The following is a 24,733-nucleotide window of genomic DNA, read 5'->3' as shown; positions in this document are numbered from 1 at the left end:
AGAGAAGTAAACATTGCCCACAACAGGTAAGACACAGCACAGGGTTTAAAGGGGCTATAATCACATTAATTCATTTAGAACACCTTTGAACACAGAACAGAAAAGAGCAAACTGGTTCTCTTTGATAGTGCTCACGTATTTCAGGGGAAACCTGTTGTCTTTTGTCTCAGGGACCTGGTATTCACTAACATATGGCTTTATAAAGGTTTTATATCCTTGCATTTGCAGTCACTAAATGCCACAATTTCTTTTTCCCAGCTTCTTTGGGCAGTTTGTCCTGCATCTGGCTGAGATGTAGTTAACTTTCTTCACAGCAGCCCATACCATGCTGTGTTTCAGATTTGTGGCTAAGTGTTGACAACACACCAATGTTCTGGCTGTTGCTGAACAGTCCTTGCAGAAGGTCAAGGCTTCCCTTTTTCCCCACTCTGCCCCCACAGCAAGTAGGCTACAGGTGGGCAGGAGACTAGGATGGGATGTGGCCAGGACAGCTAATGCAAACTCACCAAAGGGCTATTCCATACCAGATAACATCATGCTCAGTGATAAAAACCAGAGTAGAGCAAGAAGGAGGGGGTTTTGGCTTCCCAAGTGGCTGTTTTCCAGAGAGTAGCTGAGCATTGGTATGGCTATGGGTTTTGACGAGCAGCATCATTGGTTTTGCTTGGGTTTTCCCCCTCTTCTTTCACCTTTTAAACTGATCTATGAGTTTTTGAGCAATTCTTCCTATTATCTGCCCCATTCCTGCTAGGGGATGGGGAAGTGAGTGAGTAGCTGCATGGGTGCTTGGTTGCTGGTTGGAGCTAACCCACTACATCCTCTAAGTCCATTTGCAACCCTGCATTCCTTATGAAACACACACCAGTTTGAAATGTACTGACAGTTTAAAATTTGTCCTTATTTACAGACATAAATACCTTATAAACCAAAAAGAATGCAAAAATCCTGCTCGTAATATTAGCAAATGGAAATGCTAGAGAGAAGACAATATAGAAAGGGAGAAAGGTAAAGAAAGATAATTTTCAGATCTTAAGCAATTAGGTAGTCAAAATAAAAAGCAAGTCCTACTTTTTGATCATGCAAGGAAAAAGAAGTACTGCTGATGTCCATGAACAAAGTTCATGGGGAAAGAAATATAAATAGTACACCTATCCTTGGTACTTCTTAGCAAGCTGTGGCCCATCACTTCCATTCTAACTCCTGATGCCCTTGCTACTACAAGAAAAAGGCAACCAGGCAGCTAAGGCATGGCACACTTTCTCTGCTGCCCCCAAGAAGAACAGAAGAATTCAGAGACCATATTTTTCAAAAAGATACAAAAAGAATTAGAATGTATTCTAAATTAAAGACTAAAAGCTGTACTGATAACAAAATAGCAATACCTCTTCCTATTCATCTCACCATGTATTGAGAAAGCACATTAACAACGCCTGTAAATATAGTGATGATTGCTACAGAAATTCAGATCCTTTTTTCAATGAGATTTTGAATAGTGTGGAGTAATAACACCAGAGACTAAGCACAGAACAGTAAGGAAGAAAAAAAAAAAAAAAGAAAGAACAGAACAAAATAAAACAAACAACAAAAAGAAACCACAAAATTAGTAACCACAGTTGACTATTTATCCTCAGAACTGATACAGTGCTATCATGGAAAAAAATTTATACGTGATCATGTGAATGACTAAGTCATGAACAGACAAGCAAAGGAATTTTTAAGGTAGTGGCCAAAGCACTGAATTTCAGAAACTTCATTGTTTGTTTTCATTTTTGTTCTGTATTTTACCCATATGCACTCACACATTTTTTTATGATTAATCAAATATAACTCGATATGCAAACACATGATGTTTTACTAAAACCTCTCACTGTGCAAAGGAAAATAGTCTCTGAATTAAAACACAGGAAAGCATTCCAGCATTACTCTGGTCTTTTGCCAGAAAAAGATTTTCCTCCAGCTTTTGGGGGTTTTATTTTTACAAGTTTGCCAATGTTTTTTAATACCCTACTTTCCTATAAGTTTGTTTCAGTCATAAGGTACCGACTTCTGTTTGTCTTGAAAACAAAGATTTCAGATCAACTCTTATGCTGCGATGCTAAACTTCCAAAGTCAGCTATTTTATCTGGCAACAGTGCCTTAAATTATTACATGTGCTGTTGTAAAGGGATAACATTGGCAATTAAGTGCTTACATCCTGCTTGTCTGATTACAATACACGCTTACTGTAAAAAAGCTGAGTGCTTCTAGCTTCAAATTAGTTATATACACTGGCAATATAGCAAATATCATAGAACCATAGAATTGGCTGGGTTGGAAGGGACCTCAGAGATCATCGAGTCCAACCCTTGAACCACCGTTGCGGTTGCTAGACCATGGCACTGAGTGCCACATCCAGTCTCTTTTTAAATATCTTGAGGGATGGAGAATCCACCACTTCAGTGGGCAGCCCATTCCAATGCCAGATCACTCTTTCCGTAAAGAAATTCTTTCTAATATCTAACCTAAATTTCCCCTGGCACAACTTAAGACCATGCCCTCTTGTCTTGTTGAAAGTCGTCTGGCAAAAGAGCCCAACCCCCCCCTGGCTACACCCTCCTTTCAGGGAGTTTTAGACAGCGATGAGGTCTCCCCTGAGCCTCCTCTTCTCCAGGCTGAACAACCCCAGTTCCCTCAGCCTCTCCTCATAGGGTCTGTGCTCCAGTCCCTTCACCAGCCTGGTTGCCCTCCTTTGGACCTGCTCCAGGACCTCGATATCCTTCCTAAACTGAGGGGCCCAGAACTGGACACTGGACACAGATATGTGCATCACTTCACAAAAGTGACTGCTACCACTTGGAAAATGACAGTCAGCCACTTCCATATTGCCTTATCAACATTCAAAAGGAACATGCAAAAGAAGTATGGCTACAGAACAGGGAAACTGCAATACAACACAACATGAATTGTTCCTATTGCTGCACAGTTTTATTTTGCAAAGGCAAACTGAATGCTGATACGATGTTACCTAACTAGTAATATTAATAATAAAAGGTAAATCACCAGCCAGCTAAAATTCCCTGCAGTATTTTTAATGTTATTTAATTGTACATATGTATCATATGTATATGTATACATATATGCGTAATATATGTATAAATAAATGTAATATTAAAAAATAATATAATTAATACTGCTGCTGTATTTTTAATGACTAATGATGGCATACCAATGTAACAATGTCAGTGAGGGTTTAGAAAGATACTGAAGGATCACACCTGTGATAGCACCTGAACACTACAAAATCATTGCCCAGAACACCCCTTCAAAGCATGAAAAACATGACTGACAGGAACCAAGTTACGTAGACTGTCAAGCAGTGAAACAAGCTCCAGACCCTCAAAGCTACACCTGCTCAAATGCTTACTGAACATGAAGATTGTATAAAACCTATTAAAACTATCACACTTTCAATGTTATCGCTTCTTCATTTTAACAAGACAAAAAAACCCAAAAAATCAAACAAAAAAACCCCAAATAAAACCAACACAACAAACAAAAACCCCATCAAACCAAAAAACAACTCAGATATTGTTGAATTCAACTAGACTGCTGCAACAACTAGACAGATGCTTGAGAATACAGTAAAAGTACCTCATTTACATTATTTAGATTCTGTCACAAACAGATCACACATTCTCCAAGGATTACGTATTCTTAATAGTATACTTCTATATTGGCTACAGTTTATTTTCTGACCATCTAACAGACCGTGTATGTGTTCTCCAAATTTATTCCTTTGTGTCCATATCTTTTTAGTACATTTGTAGCAAGCTGATCCACTGTCTAAGTGACTCACATCACTTCAGCCTCAAGTTTAACTGAAGACTAACTTATTAACCCTTCTATTTACTTGCTGGAAATTCTTCTCCCTCTCCAAGTTTGAAAAAAGACATTTCACATTTCTGCAGTACAAACAAATCATTTTCTATAATGGAAGTTCTTAAACTGCTTCTGCCAAATCTTCTTACCAAGTCACAATCCCACTATCATTCACACATACGACTTGAGGTGAGTCAAAAGTTTTCAAACAAGTGCTTTAAACCCTAATACTTCAAGGAAACTAAAATGGAACAATACAGCTCTGAAAGCAGCACAGGGAAGGCACAACTCACTTCCTCCACAACCTCTTCTACCCCCGTGCCTTTCTGTCACTCTGTCTCATGACTAACCCTTCAATTTCTGTATGGCAGCTGAGCAAAAATCTAGTCTCTTTTTGCTGAGGACAAATGATACTAGTTCATGATTACTTTAAACTGTAAAAATCAGTAGTGCTGCCAAAGAAAGATGCAAAATAAAATACTTTGGGGGTCAGATCCATGCTAAGACTGCTGCTTCTTGTCAGACAGGTTTTAATTCAGATTAGTTCTTGATCTTGGTCTCGAATTCTATGCTATGAATGCAGAACCATTTCTTTCTCCAGCAGCAAACACTTAAAGAAAATATCACCTATGTAGCAGAGAACATTGTATTTAAATACTGCTGTCTTCTTCACTTAAAGTTCTAGCACTAGTCTGCTCAGTTTGACTCTGTTTTTAAATGCCAAGTAGCAACTGCTACCTCTGAGTCTCTTATCTAAAGCTTATAAGCTTAGGTCTTAACTTGACAACCCACCTGTTTGGTTGATTTTTTGGTCCCATTAAATATCTTCCAAGCAAGACCATTACCACCACTGGCAATGTGTCGGCCAACATCAAATTCCCTGGTAACAGGATTTCCCATGACGGCGCTGGTGACATCCGCCGTCACCTTCGTCACGGTGCTCTTCAATTTATTCAGCATGGACTCCATTGTCTCGGCTCTGCACCAACGTGTTATCCTACAAAGACAAGGGAAAAAGGCTTCATAGTCCCCTCACAATTTCTGTTGAAGCAAGAAGCATGTTGAAAACATGAAAATCCAACAGGATACAGGAGTAATGCAGGGAAATTAATACTGAAATATAACGCTCAAGTTGTTTGCTGTTGTAAATATTCACAAATGCCTGGGGATTCTGTGTCATTGCTTCTACCCCTTCTCCAGAACTTCTCAATCTCTTGAACATTCTTCAAGAGATCTAACAAATCACTGAGAAATTTAACCATTTCTTGAAAACAGGTAATGGACTCGATCAACAAAGAGACCCAAATATGAAGGATACCAGGCTCTTGTAGTTCCAGTGCTCATGGAACTACACATTTTCTGAAGAAAAGGATTTCTTAAGATCCCAGGTCAGCAAAAGAAGGTATATCTATTACACAAAAGACAAGTGAAAACTGTGTTCTTTCTTACACTGTGCCTGTCAAAATATAAGCTCTAATTCAGTATTTTACCCACCAGATTGCTGACATTAGTATTTGCATGATCTAAGTATTAACGAACTAAAGTATTAATCAGCTGCTGTAGGTAAAGGAAACAAGAAACCATCTCTTTATGCTTTATCTTAACAAAACTGTACAAGGAGTTTTTTTACATCACCTTGCAAATTTAAGAGCTTAAAGACTCTGGCAGCTTACTATGCAGTTCATCTTGCCTTGGACTGTGTATGTCCACAGTTTCCTAAGTTGTGATAATTAGTTCAAAAGACTTGCCTTGTCTGCCAGACAGAAGTTCCAAATCCTATGTATGTCCCATTTACAAAATTGTCTAATAATTGATATACAAGAAAGAATGAAGACAGGAAAGAAAAAATGGGGGGAAAAAATGAGGTAAAACATTCATCTTTCTTATTGGTGTGAGCAAAGGTGGAGAGACAATACAAGAGGAAATGATTTCCTGGAAACAGTATTATGTGGTACATTCAAAAGCAACACTTAAGGGTATTTCTTCATACTTTTTCAAGTAAGGTGGGTGTGAAGTGCACTGATTTCTTCAACCTGTAGTAAAACAAACCCCATCATCAGCAATGTAATTAAATCCACAGAAATGCTATTTTCATTTATGGCCTTATTTGCCAAATACTCCATTCACTGGAATAATCTTCTAAAACTAATCTTTGAAAAATAGGTAATGTTACTCCTATTCAAATGGAAGTGACAAGATTCTGTTGTGATGAAGATGATGTTTGCTAAGTCATGGTAACAAGGGCAAAAGACGCAGAAGGCACAAGCAAATAATCACTGAACACTGAGACTAATTAGCCCCAAAGTCTATCTGATGCAAGGTGCTTGCTTGTATGAATTACATCTCCTCTCACTGCATTAAACACCTTTATGAGGTGGTGTTCTGGTCTACAGAGATTAACTAGTGCCTATTAATATAAGTACTTAAGCAACACCTTTATCCACATTCAAGACACGGATGGAATTTGTTTCCTTTCCACAGCTCCTTTGTGGCTCAAAACCTGTAGAAACTTTATTTCTAACACCTGTATAGCTCAGTCAAGCTTGACTGAAATCAACCACACTAAATTATTTGGACATGCACATCTTCTCCCCCTGCTCCTATAGACTGGGTTGCATGAGAAATCAGGACAAATAATCTGCTTAGTATTAAATTGGAAAGACAGACTTGCTTTCTAAAAGAAGCTATAAACATACCAAACAAAACTTCACAAAAAGTTGTATGAGTTATTGAACAATTCAATCGAGTGTCAATGTGCATAAATAATATTAAATTAATCCAGAGCACACTCTAGCACAGTGCTAAAAGCAACACAGCTCCACTGCTCAGTCTTGACTGTTGTTGCAGTTACATCCCATCTTCAGCATTCTGCCACAGCAAAATGCAGAAATACAGTAATGCTGTGGCTTCACAGGTATTTCTCCAGTTTCCACGACATAACTTTGTGCTACTAAATGGAAAATCAGACTAAGAGTTTTAAGAAAAAATTTAATAAGAAAGGTATCCAGCTGCACAGGTATCTACCTTGCAAATACTCAATTTTAAAATCAGAAATAGTGGTTATGGCTTCAACTTGACTACTCATGAGCAATACCTGATCTGACTACAAGCACATCCTGGGTGGAGTTAGTCTTAATTATGGGGAATGTGAATTTTAGATATGAGAAGCCAAGTCCAAATACCAGGAGATAATCTTAAGAATAATAAGGTACTTGCTTGATATAAAGTGTTTTATTGAGAAAATAGCTGGAAATAAATTACAGAAACATGGAAATCCTTTATTAAGTCATTTCATTACAGCATGTGACATTTTATATCAATATATATCAGTTCTTCTTTATTAATTGTTCTATGGAAAAAATGCATGCAATTCTTAACTGTGCAGCCCAAGACCAAAGAGCCATTAGACATTGTCTAAAATCTCTGCATAAAGGAACTTTTCATCAACCCGATAAATAGGTAGAAACAAGAACCATGGAGTATTCTGAATAGGAGCTCATAGGTATTTCCAGCCCTTGGGGATTTTTTTCTGCAGCTATACCATGGGGCAAACTCTATATGCTGAAGAACAACCAAATCAATCCTAATTAGTTTAGGATAACCACAAATCTAATATTTACTTGGTTTTAAACCTTGTGTGCTTTTTGCATTGTTGTGCATATGCACGTTCAAATTCCTTCATATAAATGCGACAGGAAGAGTCTTTATATTGATGGTGGAAAAATGGTATTGATTAAATCAGAAGTGCCCTCTGCTGTGGGTGACAGACTAACTGCAGTGAGAAGCCTGGAAGGCCACTAGATGAGAATGTTAACAGCATTCCAGTGTCTGAAGGGTTAGGATTTTAAAAAACGCAGGCCTGGTAGGCCCTGTCCAACCTGTTTCTCTCCAGCTTGACAGCATGCAAACTGCTGTTTAATTTAGCTACTGAGTAAGCAGTACTGAGAAACTTCCCGGAATACAGCTTGGGGTTTAAGTCTACGTCCATCTAACACTGTGAGTTTGTAGAAATCCTCGTGTCAACATTTGAACTGTAATCTAAAATAGCACATTACTTTTGCTTTATAAAAACAACTGTTACTACCAACTTCAGTAAAAGCTCAACAGACAACAACAAGAACAACATACACAGAAAATCCATGCCAAAAAAAGACCCCAGAACTATTTTGGGTAGTATCTACAATACCACAAATCATTATGATATTAACCAAGCCTGGAATATGCAACTTTAGTTCTCAACTGCATGAAAACTCGTTTGTTCAGTTTTTAAGACTTGAATTCTTGTTCATGTTAAACAACTGCCTGGTTTTAAAACTATTAAGTTATCCTTGAAGTAATTCATAGCTTCATCTGATGTACAGCTTCGGGTGCACACTGTGCAGCACAGTGCCATACACTCTGCCAGAATTTTGACCTATAACAAGCTGGAATTCCCATCTGTGAACCAAGGCAGCAGGCTGGTGCATGGGGGCACTTCATACCACACAACCCTAAGTTGCATCCTATCCATCACACTCCAACAATGAATTAATTCACAGAAGAAACAGGTGCTAGGGAAAAAAAAAAAAGAAAAAAAGAAAAAAAAAAAGTGCCAGAAAAAAAGAAAAAACAAAATGCCTAAACCCAAAAATCGATTTGGGCACAACCAAGCTTCTGCATTTGTTACAAGAGGATCAAATGCAGTGATGCCCTCTGCACGGTGTAGCTGCCCTCAGAGTTATGTCACCATGACTTATTTTCAGCATCTTCGGTACTGAGTTGCGACTGAAACCCTACCAGAAACTCACAGAACGAGATCCAAGCACAGGGATCTGTTGTTCGTCTCCTGCTGACAGGAGAAACCCAACCCACATGCCGCCCAAACCCCTGGATTCTCTCTTCTGCTCCAGTCCTCCCGGTCGAAGTGTTTACTGCTATTTACGAGACCGGACTGGCACCGCTTCACCGAGAAACACCCGACAGCGGCAGGAAGGGAATCTCCCCCTTCCCGCTGCCGAAGGGCCGGTGGTCACCGTGCTCCTCGCTCCGCAGGGCAGCCGGGAGGAGCCTGCCCGGGCCGGCGGCGGCCCTGGCCGGCGGCGAGCGGGGTTTGCGGGCAGGTGACCCGTGATCCGCCGTCCGGGGCAGCTCAGCCCTCCCCGCCAGGCCCTGCTCCCGCAAGGATCGCGCCTCCACCCCTCGGCGCCGAGCTCCCGGGAAGTGACACCGCTGCCCACAGCCTCTGCGGAGCCAGCGGGCCCTCCCCGCTCCAGGCAATGCCGCTAGGCCACGGGCAGCCGCTCCTGCCCCGGGGTGCCGCGGACAGGCCTCTTACCTGAGCCTGCGGGAAGCTGCGGGCGCAGCGCCCGGCTGACCGTCAACCTGTGGGCCTGGCGGGCCGCCTGTCACGCCGGCTCCGGCTCCGGCCGCGGCTCGACCCCGTCCCGCTCCAGCTACTCCATAGCGACGGCGACAGCCACAGCGCCGGGGGAGGGGGGCGGGCGGCCCGAGCGCGCCTCACTTCCGCCCCGGGGGGCGGTGTTGGGGCGGTGGCCGCGGGAGGTGGCGGAGGGCGGGAAGTGATGCACTCCGCCGGCTTCCGCCAGGGGCAGCAGCCGACGCCGCGATGGCGGGATGTTTGACTCCGAGGTTCAGGAGGCTCCGGAGTCAGAGCGAGCTACGGCCGAGGCCGGGGATCGGGCGGCGGCGAGGTGAGGGGGGAAGAGAGTCGGTCGCGTCCCGCCGCTGCCTGTTTTCTCCCGCGGGGTCCGCCAGCGGCTCCGCGTCTGGCGGCGGAGGGGAAGGGAGCGTGCCCGCACGTTGGAGCTGGCGGGGGACGGAGGAGGTGGGGGGGGGAAGCAGCTGAAGGGAGGAGAGAGGAGCTCCCTCTGGTTCTGCCGCCAGAGGTGGTGGTGAAGTTTAAAGCCGCGGTTCGGGCTGGGCTGTGTCTGAGCGCTCGGAGCGAAGGGTTTGGGGACGGGAAGGTTGAATGTGTGGCCAGTGTGGTTTTGTCGTCTGCCGGTCCGCGGGTGATGGGGAAACTGCGGACTGTGGGAGCATCTCTTGGTGAGGTGGGGAGAGCTGGGACTGTTCACCCTGGAGAACTGAAGGCTCCGGAGGTTCCCATCGGTGTCTACAAGTACTAGGAGGGACGAAGCAAAGGGGGTGTACCCAGGGTTCAGGCTCTTCTCAGTGGTGCCCCGAGAGGTTATGGATGCTCAGCCTTTGGAGATATTCAGAAGCTGTCTGAACATGGCCCGGGTGTCTGGGTGGCTCTGCTTGAACAAAGGAGGTTGGACCTGATGGACCCCCGAGGTCCCTGTAAGCTTTGGCTGTTCTGTGATTCTGTAATGAATTAATGTGTATCATAGAATGGTTTGAATTGGAAGGAACCTTAAAGACCATCTGGTTCCAACTCCCCCTGTGTGGGCAGGGACACGTCCCACTAGACCAGGTTACTCAAAGTTGCATCCAATCTCATAGAGTGTGTGTGGCAATAACAAAAAACCTTCCTCACTTCCTTTAGTGTCTTTAGTTCTCTTCTGTGGACTGTACCCGACTGGGAATCAACTTACAAGAATGACTGATCCATGAAGTATTATCTTTATCTTTGTAAAATTAAACTGACTTCTGGAGAATTTCTGAGTGTACCTAGAATCATAGAATGGCAGAGGTTGGAAGGGAACTTTGGAGATCACTCAATCCAACCCCTCTGCCAAAACAGGATCACCTAGGGTAAGTCACACAGAAATGCGGCCAGACAATTCTTGAAAGTCTCAAGAGAAAGAAACCCCACAACCTCTCTGGGCAGCCTGTGCCAGTGCTCCATCACCCTTATACTAAGGAAGTTTTGAGTCATGTTGAGGTGGAACTTTCTGTGCTCCACTTTGTGTCGTCTGCCCCTTCTCCTGTCACAGGGCACTACTGAATATATGCAACTAATTTCAAAGAGTAAAAATATACTTTAAAATGTTAAAGATTTTATAAAAATCTGTAAAACTGTCATATAAATATTTTGCAGATTGTGATGGCCCTTTCCAAGCAACTCAGCTGTGGAATAGTATTATTCATGCTCTTCACAGCCAAGTGGAAATCAAAAGACGTAGGCAACATCTGAAAACATATAAGAACTGTTTCACGGGCTCAGATGCCGTTGATGTTGTTCTAAGCCATCTTATGCAAAGCATGTACCTAAGCTGCAATGATATATCTCGGCTGAAGGGAGTCCGTGTATGCCAAGCATTGATGGATCACAAGGTGTTTGAGCCAGCTGGAGCAAAGCTTTGCTTGTTCAAGAATGAGAAAGAAATGGTGTTTGAAGACACAAACACTAGTCTCTATAAATTTGTAGATAGTGGTCTTACTCCTCTTCTTCCAAGAAAGAATAAAGACAATCAAGGCTTGTCTCCAGGGAAAATCTGCAAACAGAAGACAAAAAGATATTCCAAGTGAGTTATTCTGAAATTGTCTGGGGTTTTTTTATTTTTATTTTTCTAAGATGGTAGATGAAATTATGTCTGTGTAATCTAGGTATTAGAGACTTGGAAACTACATGCCAGTTTGGGGAAATGTTCCTAAATCACAGATGCTACCTAATATTTGTTGGTAGTATTAAACTGCTTTGGTATGCCCTTTGTTATTTAGAGTCTGGCACAGTAGCATAGGTGTAGGAATAATTTTGTTTTGCAATCACTTGTGCTAAAATCTGAGAACTAGTATAAGCGAGCTACTTCCTGGAAGCTAGAGAAAAAATTGAACTAATAAACAATATTTGGATTCAATGTCTTTGCCCTTTCCACAAAGCAGATGATTGGTTTTCTAGCAGCAGGGTAGTCCCCAGATATAATGAAGCCTTAAAGTCCTGATTTAATAGCACTGTAGAAAGTGAGAGAAGGATAAATATGTCCTGATCATATTTGTTATGCATGTACTTATTTTTTGCCTAAGCAGAACAAAGTGTGAAACAACACTTTCAAACCCCTTAGCATTAGAAGCAGCTGATAAAAAGAGGGTGGAGGAGCTTCTTCGGCCACTAAACATTCATGCATCTTTACCTCCAAGGATCATGGTTAATGAACCAACTCATCTGCTTTCAAAAAGAGGTGAGAATTGAACTTTGCTTCTTAAAATTTTATTGTTTTTCACTGTATCTGCTCCTAGTGCCTTATTTCTGTTGAACACTGGCTCTGAATCCAGCATTTAATATATCACTAATGACAAAATAGCTGAATGGGTAAATGCTCACAGTACATTAACTGAAGGGAACAGAACAGGATTAAGTTTTTGCAGGATGGTGCTATTTTATTTATGCAAATGTCACTTCAGAAGGAAATAGTTTTTAAGTCCATCTGTACTACATGATTCCTTTGCTATTCATGTCTTTTTATGTACATGTTAATAATTACATTATTACTAATTCCAATATGATGGAGAGCAATGTTCTCTTTAAAGCCTTCTTTTTTAGTGTTCTTATTTTGATCCCTTTTTCTCTTAACACAGAAACTTCACGTTATGCTGTTACCTTGTTTTCTTTGAACTTTTAAAGTTGTGAGCGTGTAAAAGCAAAGGTTAGTGTTTTGCACAAGGTCTTATTTTGAAGGTGTTTTTTTCTGTTGTCAGTAATAGATGATGTGTGGAAAGAGCAAACACTGCTACGACTGCTGCAGTTAATTGATGTTCCATTTTTAGAAGACATTCTGGTGTCTTCAGTGAAGCAAAAACCAGACTGTTTTGGCAAAGAAGAAGACCTGATTATTTCAAATACTTTCCTGGACAGAGAGGTTACGTGTAGTTTGAACCTGCCTGAGTAAGTTAAACATTTACAAAACAGACTTGTTAGTTAAGGCTTTATTTTACCTTTGATCACCAACCTGTGTTAAGTGAACAAAACAGAAGTTGCTACACATGTACTTCATAGACAGGGTTGGCATTAATGTATTTTTCTCTGTTGATGTCTTTTCAGAAGTAGTATAGGAATTTCTAAAAAGTATATGTTTATGACTGGACACTTGAGGATTTTACTTCTGTGTTAAAACATTAACCCCAAGTGTTAAAAGCATTTGTAGTTTCTAGATCAGACGCTTACTCTTAGGTCTCTAAAACATATATGGGAAACTGAACACATCATGAGGCTTTTTATTTGTTTGTCACAGTTCCTGATAATGCTGCTGTAAAGATGTAGAGTCAATGATGCATCTATTGTTAGCATCAGGGAAGGAGAAACTAATCTGTAGCACTGAAGAATGCTTATATCCTGAGCATATAGAGGTGGAAGTGGTTGCAAGTTGTCTTTTGCTTTTTTCCTTAAATTTTCTTATTTTTGAAGTGTTCCCATTGATTTCGGTCTTAGGATGTACTTGTATATGTCAAGACATTCCTCCTTGTGTGTGTGTGTCTTAGTAATGCTTATTTCTGTCAAATCAATACAATTTTTTGTTTGTGAGACTGAGGTTCATCTGTATCCCTAAAGAGACACTTCTATTACAGTTTTTGCGTGTTCTTGCTTTAGGGGGAAAATACTAATAATTTTACACATGGTCAGAGTTTTATATAAGATAATGAAACTTCTGCTTCCAAACTAGATTTATTGCTGGATACCATCTTAACTCTGGGTTTTTCTTCCCAGAATGACTTAATGACCACTGTTTCCTTTAAGCTCTATACTTCCTTTATACTTGATTCTTGGGGGATTGCTGGATTTATGTCTCGTGTGGTTATTACAGTGTATTATTCTATAGTGTCTCTAGCATTTGGGTCTTTGCTAGTATCTCAGATAATTAAAAAAAAAATGCTTGCTTCATTACTTTATTCTACTACTAGTTAAGTAGAGGCTATAGTAGCATCTTAGTAGACAGTATATTATTTATGTCTGGTTTACAGCATGCCTAACAAATGTGAAATTCCAGGTGTGAAGAATAGCCACTAGTATTTCAAATTGTTGTAGGATTAATTGCCTCAATATGAAAGGGAGAGGGAAGCATGAATTGGATCTCAAATTTTATGTTTGCAGTTTTCAAATGGAGTTGTATATTGTTTGAAATAAGTATTTCTTCTTCATGTATATACTTAAAAACTTCAAGCAAATCCTCCTTTATCCACCCTCTCTTATAAGGCTAACTGGACTGCTTTCTGAATGTGTGACTTAGAGATGTTTTGCAGTTTATTTTTTCTGTAGTACTGTTCTTTTATGGATTACAAAATTAGAAGCAGTGTGACTGCATTGCTCATGGGATTATAACTAAAGAGTTACAATTCCTTTTCTGCTTTACTGCATGGCTCAGCTCATGCATCCAGTACACAATTCTTGGCTGCAGCAGTCCTAGCAAAAGTTCATGTTTATCTAGATGTCAAGTAGCAGGTTAAAAATATCTTTGTTTCTGCTCTCCATGATAAAAAATGCAACTGGGGGTGTGTATCTTAAATATTAGGTTTAAATTATTTCATATTCAGAGTGACAGATAAAGTAATTCTTTCGCTGCCCCCCAGAGTCCTATGATTTTAGATTTCTTCTGAACAAAATGTTTCAGTGACTTTTTCCTCTGACTTTTCCAGCCTCTTTGAACAGTAAGTTGTCTGCCTGAATTCTATGCTCACTTTACATTTTCTCTCCCTTAGTTAAGTCATCCAGGCAACAAATGCTTGATAAAACCCATGTCTTTTGAGTAGGTTCTGTAATAAACTGGTTCTGCAGTGACTTGCAGAAAATGACCCTACAACTTTGAAAGTTCTAGAGAGGGGTGTGTTTATTCAGCACTGGGCACACAAGGGGATAATTCCTCTGGAATCCATGGGCACCAACCTCAAAATCAGGCTTTTGTTATCTATGCTGAAGGTTTACATATTCATTAGATTTCACAATACACCTATACATACGCATCACCTACTCATGCTTTGTATTAAAATTAGTGCCAAGAGACCATTTTCATTATCTCCTCCCTCCTGTGCTTGCCTAGTGTCTCCTGATAGTGGTCGTGAGGGTCGTGGGGATGAAGTAAAGATGAAGCAAAGTTCTTTCTCTGGGTAAACTTTTCACCTCTTCTTCTTTGGGCATGTGCATTTCTTCAGTCTTCAGCCAAGCTGACAACATGTTCTGTTTCTTGTCTCAAGGTTGCTATAGTTACCAGTTTAGCACATATATTTCCCTCAGCTCTGGCCATACTGACTGCCAGCAGTGTTCCACTGCGGCCTCCAGTCGGGAGACATGGAGACACCATCCATAACGCTGCTGCCTCCTTTGAGAACGCAGCAGAATCAGTCTGGAGGAGAAAATACAGCTCAGAAAGCATCGTGCCTTGGCTGACCCCTCACAGGACACTTTTCTGCTCTGCCTTTTGCAACCCCACTGCCTGTCCCCCATTGGCCTCATCGGCCATCAGCACGCTTGCAGCAGGTGTGTGGAGAGAGAACCCTTCTGAAATCTTTGTTCCTGAAGCCAAGACATGATGATGATGACTTATACACCCTTATACTACACCCTTATACTACACCCTTATGAGGTGATGACTACCTAAACAATTTCTTAGCTTCTATTAAACAAGCATTCTGTGTTAGCTTCTATCAGGTCAATGTGACCCCTAGACAATTACTAGCAGGCATTTTATATTAACCCTTACATCAGCAGTCTCTTCTGGGTTTTCAACCATACTCTTCTTTTTCTCTTTTTTCAAACTAATTTTTTGTGTCATTTCTCTGAAGATTCAGTCTCTTGCTTTTTCACTCAGCTTAGCCTGAGTTGAAGTAATGGTGGGAGTGGTGTTTGGTTTTAAATAATAGCTAAATTAGGGAACTGTCCTGGGGTCAGTGGTGGTCTGATGTGATTGCAATTTGTTTTGATCTGGGCATACCTCAGGTGTATTGTCTGTAGCACAGGAGAACCATGAGAGCTGCTTATTTGGGCATGTCCTCAAACTACTGCAGTGAAATAAGTTACATATACAGTTCAGTAAGCACCAAGTATAATGCTGTTGTTCAAATATATGGCTATACCGCCATGGTTATTGCTCTCTAATTTTTTAAGTATTAAATAAGATTAGGTGGAGTGTTTTAAAGTAAGCACTAAAACTAACTTTTCCTTCTACAGGCTTGACAATTGGCTCTATGCTGCAATTGAATGCTTGGAGTATTTCCCAGACCAGTTCATAGTGATGGTTACTCAGCAGTTACCTCAAAGTGCTAACAAACTGAACAGTCTGAATACATACAAGAAGATTCTTTTTGACGTTATAATAAAGTACTATAGCCAAAAGAAGGACTCCCTTCTTGCCACTCAGGATCTCAATATTCATTCAGGAATCACAGAACTTATAGGTAAGACCAAACTGGAATAAAAGCTGCAAGTGGAAGCTCTATAAAGGATGGAACTTTCTGAGCGTTGATTGGTTGAATCATAACACCATTTGCAAGGTAGTTGCAAATGCCCTTCAATTTATAGGTTGGAAAGGAATGCTCCAGGTCACTAGTCAGAACGTCTGCTCAAGGCAGGAACAAATTAGATCAAGTTGCTTAGGGCCTGGTCCAGCTAAATCTTGAAGATCTGAAAAGACAGAGATTCAACAACCTCCATGGGTAACCTGTTTCAATATGGAACTACTGTAGCTGTGAAAATTTCTTAGGCAACTCAGAATTTGCATTGTTGCTGCTTCAAACTAATAGCATAAAAGTAAAATAAATGCTAGAAGGTTGTTTTTTTTTTTTGTTAAACAGAAGAGATTTGTAAATTTTTGACTAAGGTTTTTTTAGTAATATAAGTTATTTAAAATTATAAATGGGTTGTTTAGATTGTGTTTCAGGCTGTAATCCCTCCAAAAATAAATTTCCCAATGTATGTGTTTTACTTAAGTAAAGTTCATTTTACATAAGTAAAATGGAAAGGTTTAATTTAAATAAAAGTTTAAGATTAACCCTACCCTAAATAGGCCCTGTAACTTGTTCAGTTCTGTAGAGTTTATGGAATGTTACTAGAATATGACAAGTTTACTGACAGAGGAGCAGAGCTGGCATGTGTAAACAGGAGCAACATAGTAGATCCTGTGGCTGAAATCTTATGAAAATACAAAAGGCAGTATTTTATCAGTAGTGTTGTGGTAAGGAGAAAAAAAAACAGAACAAGTTATAATAGAAGATGCAAAGGGGAAGCTATTCTAAAATTACATAACCTATCCACAAAAAAAAAGAATGCTAATTTGAAATAACTGACTTAGCTGCTAGTAACCTCTGCTAAATGTTCACTTAAATTAAATGTGTTATAGAATGTATACAGACTTCATAACTGATATAAACAAGTATTATGGAGTAATACTAAATTACAGAATCAAAACAGCCAAATGTGTAGGCAGGGGAAAAAAGGGTATCCTAATTCTGCTGAATTACTCTAAAGCTTTAGTTGACTGTAGGTCTTTTCCTTCTGAATTACCTGCTTGAGCTAAACTATGACTTGTTGAGTGTCCAGGGCTATTCCATTTTCTTATTCTTGCTTTAATTTTGTCATCTTTCCAACTTTAGTAAGATGATCTCACAAGCAGTTTCTAATACTTTATTTCTTTTTGATGAAGTTGTAGCCGTAGTTTCATCGTTAGGAAATAATTCTCTGTTTGGAGCATTAGTCTGTGTTCTTGGGTCCTCAGCTGTGTTCTAGTTCATACTAAGTCACTGCTAGGAGTGTACTTAACAATTTTATAACCACTTTTTTTACAACCACTTGCTATAGAATAGATTAGGGGCACTGGTGCATAATAATGTGAGTTGTAGTAAAGATTTTCTAGTAGAATCCAGTGCAGTAACCATACTATGATAAAGTGCTGTTGTTCTGAGTCTAGTGCAAGAGGGTGAGCTCAAACTAGCTATGAACATCTGCATATTGAAAACACATCTAATGGTAGTTTGCTGCAATTAGCTGACTTCTTTTTATTATCAATGTATATATGGTTTTAACTTTATTTTCTTCAGTTGTTAAAGTTAGGTTTAAAATGACTGTTAGTACAGATCTGTTGTGAAGGCAAACATTGCTGTGCTTGCTGCCTTTAAGATAAATAGATATAGAGTACTTACATTATAATTAAATGCAGTTGGTCAAGCTAGCCCATGTGATTTACTGAACCTTTTTATATTTGAACTTTGTTCCCTATAGTCTTTCTTTTAAATTAACTCAGCAAAGCTTTTATCACAGATTAGAGAAACTTAAACTTTTATGTAGAAATGATTTAACTTCCTGTCTTCATAACTACACTTTTATCTGCCTTGATCATGACCTTTGGCAGTTTTCTTTCCTGCTTTTTTTTCTGCCCATCTTTTGGAAAAAGGTCTTACCTTTTTGGTTTTCTTTTTGAGTAAAGATAATTCCAAATGGCTTGTGGTATACCCCAGAAAGACCTGGATTATTTCTTGTAAAATATAACCTCTGTCCCAGTATGAGGACAGAGGTCCAAAAATCATACATACAGAAAGAAAATCCTACATACATTTAAAAAATCATACATAGATTCTGTTTCTGTATCTGCCCTTGTCTTGCTCTTGACTTAAACAAGTTACTTGGCTTTTCGGTAGTTCCTCATTTTGAGAATAAAGATAACTAGAATTATCATCTAAAGGGATTTTTATAGGAAAATATTTCCATTTTATCACATTTCCTTGAGAAATTTATTGCCTAATCACATAATAATGTCCTGTATATGTTGTCCAAGTACGTCTGTTTTCTTGCTAGCTATGGGACAAAGGCTTTGAGCTTATATTGCTTAAATACTATATTGAGTCTTCTCAAAAGGTTTTACAAGTCACTGAGATAATCTTCTTTATTTGGAGGGAGAAGCCCCCAAAATTGAATTCTTACTGGAATTTACATATGTATTCTTGACTCTGAAAATGAATATCTAGTTGCACTGGCTACACTGTTTTACCCCATTGCAGAAAAAGGAAAAACAGATCAAGCTCTAGAGGCATCACAACTTTATTTTAAATTATTAGCACCAAATATCAGAGAAGAACTACACAGACTCCTGACATTTGCAGCCATTGCATCTGAACCTGAGGGCTACAAATTACAAAAACAAGTAAGTATCATAGCACTTTCCTATAGAAAAGCTAATGCTTTTCCCTGGAGTCAGAATTATTATGTTTACTGCTTTTCAATGTGGTCTGTTTTAAAACAAATACCAAGATGTTCTTCCCATTGATACCATCGTGTCAGTCTTTGCTGGCACACTGCAAGTCCATCTAATGCCAAATCTGGGTTCTTCATTTTCTAGTTTGATAACAGATCGGTGATCATCAAGACTTGCACAAAGTTCATCTTGGAAAATAAGACCTTGTCTAAAGCACAGGCAGAGCTGCTTACTCAGTTTCTGATGGACAATCATTCTGAACTCTTCAAGGTAGCATTTTCTATACCTCGTGGGCTTTGTCATTCTACATGTGAAATGCCATGAAGTGCCTTTTCGGGGATGGGAGATTTGAGCAGAGTTTAGTAGTCCATCTGTAACAGGGTAATGGTATGGTAAAGAAGGGTGAGAAGCTATTTCAGACCATGGAGAGCCTTTTGAGAGCTTGGCAATCCTCTCCATACAGTGTAATTTCTCTAGTTGTGTTAAGAAAAAAATTGAAATATCAAGAAATTTTTATTGAGGCCTTTTGATACCTTGTTTCTGATGGCTGTCTACTAAACTTTTAGATTTCATAGTGTCTTTGTCCTTTAGGCCATGTACTCCAAGTGATGTGTCAGACAGCCTGCTCTGTTGTCCCAGTGTACACAAACAGCTTTGACAACACTTAAGAGTTCCTTTAGGTGTTTTTTAATGTTAACTCCTAAATCCAAGAAAATAAATAGAACTGTAAAATAAAATACCCTTTCTGTTTAACTTGATCACTTATGTAACTAGAGTTACATTTTACAAATGTCTTAGTTTATGTTCCATCATATTGTCACATGGCGAAAAGATGCAACCTTCCCAGACCCTGTATTGACTTCTTAAATTCATGTTGTGATGCTTCTCTACTGTTTTCCTCAACTATAAAATTCCTCATTAAATCACTAAATAGAGATTTATCTGAGCTCTTTTAAGGTAGCTGTAAAATGCTTTAGACGTTGTGTAGTTACAAATAAGCCTCACAAACATTGGTTTAGTTTTTGTAAAATATTATTTTAGTTCTTATACAACCCATTCTTTCCAACTTCTGACCTCAGCTGAAGAGACATGGAAGGTTTTTTTTAATTAGTTTGGAAGTATAAAGTGGTTACTGTGAGTTTTGTATATGTTAATATACAGCAAAAAACAAATACTACTTTTTTGTTGTTGTTAAGGTCTTGTAATGAGGATTAGGGTTTTGATCCATGGTTGGAGGTGAAGCCAGATCTGCCAAATGAAGTGCCCATTGCTTCATAGCAGTGACAGCACTGTGGATGGTGTCTTGCTTTTTTTTCACAACTGCAATTGAGAGCCTTCTGGATTATGTAAGATGAAATCAGTTCAAAGTCTACACTACAGTTTTTGCTGTAGTTCAGTGGAAAACAGCACAGAACATCTTCCTTCCTATATCTTTGGCCATAAATATCAGGAATAAACATATCTAGATGTGTTTTAGTGCAGTTTATGAGACATTTTGGATATGTACCTAAATAAATGTAGGCATAGATTCTTCTGCAGTTAATTATGTGATTTCTTTTGTTTGTTTGTTTTTAATTGATCATCTTAAATCTTTAGATTATCAAAATACAGATGTATTGGTTTTGTAATTTTTGTTTTTGTTGGATTGTATTTTCAGACACCTTTAACTCTTCTGGAACTAACCAGCAGGAAACTTGAGAGTTTGCTAGAAGGACAAGATCCAGATATTGATTCAGGTAGAAGATGTTGTACATATTTTCATATAAACCTTGCTATACAAATCAGTTTATCATCAGCTGTCCGATTTTGCATAGACTGTGTTCTTTTCCTTTATTAGAAGTGAGTAGTGGCAAATTCACCAAATAACTAAATTATTTGCTGTAAACATAATGCTGATCTCTGCATATTAGAGAACAAGGTTTCTGTTGATTATTTCGTTTGAACACATCCTAAATTTTTTTTACCAAATAATTACTTCTGGACAACTTAATGAAAATGTGGTTCCTGAGGTGATTTGCTTATAATTTGGTTTGTGAATTTGATGTGATTTTTATATTTAGGAACAGCATTCTTGTATTTCTGCCACAAAGCACCCAAAAATTCTCATAGGACTTAGTATTTAGAGGTTCTAGCAGATGTCTTGAGCACAGACCTAGATGATTTAGTGTTTTGAGGCACTTTTCCTTTTCTGAGTAAGCACAAAGTGTATTCAGAGCTTAAGCCTTACAGAAGGGTGGTGAAGCCTAAAAGGAAGGCATTTGACACTTGGTGTCTATGTGGGATTTGTGTTTTCCAGCTCATTTCCTTAATGAGCTAACATTCCACCTGGCCTTGCATCTTTCAGCACAGTGAATAGAAGGGCTGGCTTAAATAATTTAATTTTTCTCTGACTCTAGCTTCTTCCTTTTGACTTCTGTATTGCCAGTGTATTGTGTGCTTAAACATTGAAGAGAAACCACTAGGGAACTGAATAATACTAAAAGTTATTGCACTGTTTAATACTGTATTTAATAGAGCAGCTGTCTGAGAGGTAGTTTTGATACACAGTCTTTTACCATCTGTTTTTGGTTCTGGCATGGGTCCAGATTGCTTCCAGTTCAGTGTTCTGAGTGTATGGCACATTGTGTACCCAAAGAATGGAGAAATGAGCCACAGTGGAAGGAGCCACCATTCTACTATATTAGAGTCTGTGTGAGGTCCATCAGCACATTGAACAGAGAAGTGAAGTATGAACTCCATGCTGTATTCTCCCCACTAATTTTGGAGTGTCAATCTCTAAATGCATAGAGATTTCATGTACATGTTGAAATAGCCAGCTAGATCTGATGGTAAGCTCTTCAGGATGGCATATTCCTTCTTTCCTTTGTCTCACGTTCTGGAGTGACTTTCCCTTTTCTCATGGAGGAGAGAGGAGGAAAATCTTTCCCGAGAGCTATTGGGCATTCTTGGCTGGTGAACTTCTGAAGTGCAGGTGGGAGCAGGAGTAAAGGCTGGGGGGCCCTGAAAGGAGTCTTACCCATTGCAGGGAGTTATCCTTAATGTCTGTTGCAAAGAAGCATTCCTAAAAACAAGGAGGGAACTCTGGATGGTTTTCATTTAGTAAGACACTTGAAACCACTGGACTAAAGGATCCAGCCGGAAGCTTTAGGAGTTAATTTCTTTGCTAGAAGTTAAGGTTTCCCTTTAGAAAGAGCTATCTTTTCTTGATCTAAACTTCTTACTAAACCATAAAAAGTAATCTACATTTTGTGATTGGCAAACTAATTGTAAAAGAAGGGAAGGACAGGTCCACATGACAGATCAGGCAGCTCAGGTTATTACTACCCTGCATGTGAACCCTTAAGAAGATGGTGTTTTGTGCAGAAGGAATAGTAAGAATTTTTTCCCCTTCAGGCAACTTGCCCTCTAACATGCATAGGAGTAAAAAGTATCTGTGGAGTAGCTGAATGCCAGCCTTTCCTCAGGCCTGCCCAGTGAAGGGCTTTGAATCTTTCCAATGCAGCACTCCAATGCTTAGATTCATAGACAAGCTGTCATGCCTGAGCTGTGGATCTCTTGGAACTGGACTTGCTCAGTCCTTACCCTGAACCACTGCCTGTTACATCTGATGCCCAAACCATGCTGAACCTTAGAGTTCTGAATTCTATTCCATATTTCAGAGGTGAGGCAACTGTTTCTCCCAGTTATTTAAGGTGTACCCTGCTACAGATCTGAGCAGAATTGCTGGATTGTGCCAACTGCAAGGTGCCATTCTTGTCATGTAGCATTCTTCATTCTGGTTTCTGTTTGCAAGAATTATATTGGTCGTTTGCCCTGGAAGCCTATTTGCAACTCAAAAATCATCTGATTGTACTTGTAAGACTGCTTTTCAATTTTGTTTTTAGTTTTGAAAATAATGTTTGTATGTTCATCCATGCTTAGTGGAGGGCTGCATGTTTCACATTGTAGAGAACTGTAATCACATCTGAGCTGTAATATCATACCTACATGTCTGATCATATTTTTTAATCAGGGTCTTACATGATGCATTAATCTTAATCTGAATCTCTGATTTCTTATAAAGGGTTCACCTTCTGTCAGCGTGTGACAACTAAAGAATACGAAGATCAAAAACAACAAACAAATCAGTATCTTCTAGCATTGGTCAAAGAGATGGACAATGACCCCACTATTACTTTGAAGCAGAAGAAGAAATTAGTTAAAGAATTCCGAAAATACCATTCTCTTATCTATTGTGGTGGTTGTAAAACTGCATGTGAATTTTGTACTCCAAATGGTTAGACATCAATACAGCTTTTATTAAAAAAGAAAAAATTAAAAATGGGGGGAATGCATATGAAAATTTCTGATGTTACCAACCATTTTCTTCTTATCTCCTTACATCTTCAGTTCCAGGATCCTATCACAATTACTATGCTGCTGAAAGGTATTAATTCTGATTTGTGACTCTTCTAAGCAAAATTTACTTAGTTACTTTCAAGGTAGTAATAATGGCACACAGTTTGTGCTGGTTTTAGTTCAGGTTTTTGGCACTTTTTTTCTTAGTTCCTGCAATCCCATGGATTTCTAGCTGAGCCAAGCCTATAGAAGAGCCATGCTTGGGTTGAAAAACTGAAGTTTTTAATTCTTCTTATCTCTAGTTCATAATCTAATTGTTATCTAATCTTAAACTGTAGATTGTGACTCCTAGGAGTACTGTAAAAGTCTACAAAGTATGTCCAAAATATTAGGAGCAGGTCAGTGGATTTTACATCTGTGGCAGACAAGATTCATTAGGTGGGGGAGCTGTCTGCTCTTTTCCCACTGTGGCAGTCTGAGCTGCTGCTAATTTAGCAGTTGCACAAAAGCAAGTAAGAAAATTACATTTTGAAAAAAAAGAGAAATAATAATAATAATATAAAATCTTCTTTGCTCCCTCCCCTGAACCTTCTCAAGGCTGAATAATTGCAGCTCTGTCATCCTTCTCCCTGTATGATACATGGTCCAACCCCTTACCATTTTCTCAATCCCTATGCTGGGCAGCTCTACTATGGCCAAGATTTTTATTGTAAATATGCTTCTTTAGGTGCCTGTATCCTTAAATGCTGTTCAGATGAATGTGGTCAAGTTACCAGGATACCAAAGCCTTCTGAAAGAAAAGTGCTGGGTTTTTTCTTTCATAAATTGAAGTGGCTACTCTGTTAGCTATAACCAGCTGTGTGTACGGGTACACATATAACAGATACCTGTATGGGTACTAGGTTTTTAGCTTGCATTTTTCAAGTATCCTTAATTGCAGGACCCAGGCCTGTTAGAAGTCAGTGAATGTAGTTTGTGTAGAAATCTCTGTCCACTTGCCCCTATTTATGCACCTGTTATTTAGCAGTGACTGTCCAGTGTAAAACAGATTTTTTCTAGAGAAGGAAAAAAGACCAAGTTTCACCTTTCAGAGATGAATGCCCTGGACTACAGGACTATGTGAATTCTTTTTCTGGCCTTGTGTGAAGGTTTGTGGTCATTCTTCCAGAAAAGGGAGCAGTTATAAAAGTAGATAATTGAGAACTGTAAACATGGAAGTATCTCCTGATTGAGTGCTTCTGGTGTTGGGAATAGCGGGAAAGAGGATTTTAGTTTGGTTTAGGTTTGGGGTTTTTTTTGTGAGGGGAAGTATTCACCTCTCTTCAGTGCCTTTACTGTGTCTCCCTCAAAATATTGAACCTGGTAACAGGGAGGGATGCTAACTTTGTAACTTATAGGATAGATGGACTGGGCATTACTTGGGAGAAATGTGTTTTAAAAAACAAATTCTTGCACTTTCTGGC

The 24,733-nt window shown here is 39.3% G+C and overlaps 2 protein-coding genes across 2 annotated transcripts in view; one reads left to right on the top strand and one right to left on the bottom strand.

The window, feature by feature from the left end:
• SCYL2 (SCY1 like pseudokinase 2) overlaps positions 1-9,359 on the bottom strand; it is a 38,624-nt gene extending 29,265 nt beyond the window's left edge. The window contains exons 1-2 of the mRNA XM_030453219.1: positions 9,173-9,359; positions 4,651-4,855 (exon numbers count right to left, since the gene is read on the bottom strand). Coding sequence (XP_030309079.1) covers positions 4,651-4,827 — 177 coding nt within the window. The 5' untranslated portion in view covers positions 4,828-4,855; positions 9,173-9,359. The remainder of the gene's footprint in view (positions 1-4,650; positions 4,856-9,172) is intronic.
• Positions 9,360-9,438: 79 nt separating this feature from the next.
• On the top strand, positions 9,439-24,136 carry DEPDC4 (DEP domain containing 4). The gene is made up of 9 exons (XM_030454143.1): positions 9,439-9,548; positions 10,859-11,285; positions 11,788-11,939; positions 12,457-12,643; positions 15,917-16,143; positions 18,739-18,881; positions 19,077-19,202; positions 20,590-20,668; positions 22,996-24,136. Exons 1-9 carry the CDS (start codon positions 9,464-9,466, stop codon positions 23,211-23,213), a joined length of 1,644 nt encoding a protein of 547 aa, XP_030310003.1. The 5' UTR covers positions 9,439-9,463; the 3' UTR covers positions 23,214-24,136.
• Positions 24,137-24,733: the final 597 nt, after the last annotated feature.

The sequence above is a fragment of the Calypte anna genome, chromosome 1 (genome assembly GCF_003957555.1).
Source record: "Calypte anna isolate BGI_N300 chromosome 1, bCalAnn1_v1.p, whole genome shotgun sequence".
Lineage (NCBI taxonomy): Eukaryota > Metazoa > Chordata > Aves > Apodiformes > Trochilidae > Calypte > Calypte anna.
This window is presented reverse-complemented; position numbering and strand designations above follow the sequence as displayed.

What these genes read in the sequence shown, in the direction of transcription:
- DEPDC4 (XM_030454143.1), top strand. Translation starts at nt 9,464, where the DNA reads ATGGCGGGATGTTTGACTCCGAGGTTCAGGAGGCTCCGGAGTCAGAGC. An exon ending in TGTAGTTTGAACCTGCCTGA is followed by an intron (nt 12,644 to 15,916) that starts GTAAGTTAAACA and finishes TTCCTTCTACAG; the next exon opens with GCTTGACAATTGGCTCTATG. An exon ending in GCTACAAATTACAAAAACAA is followed by an intron (nt 18,882 to 19,076) that starts GTAAGTATCATA and finishes TTCATTTTCTAG; the next exon opens with TTTGATAACAGATCGGTGAT.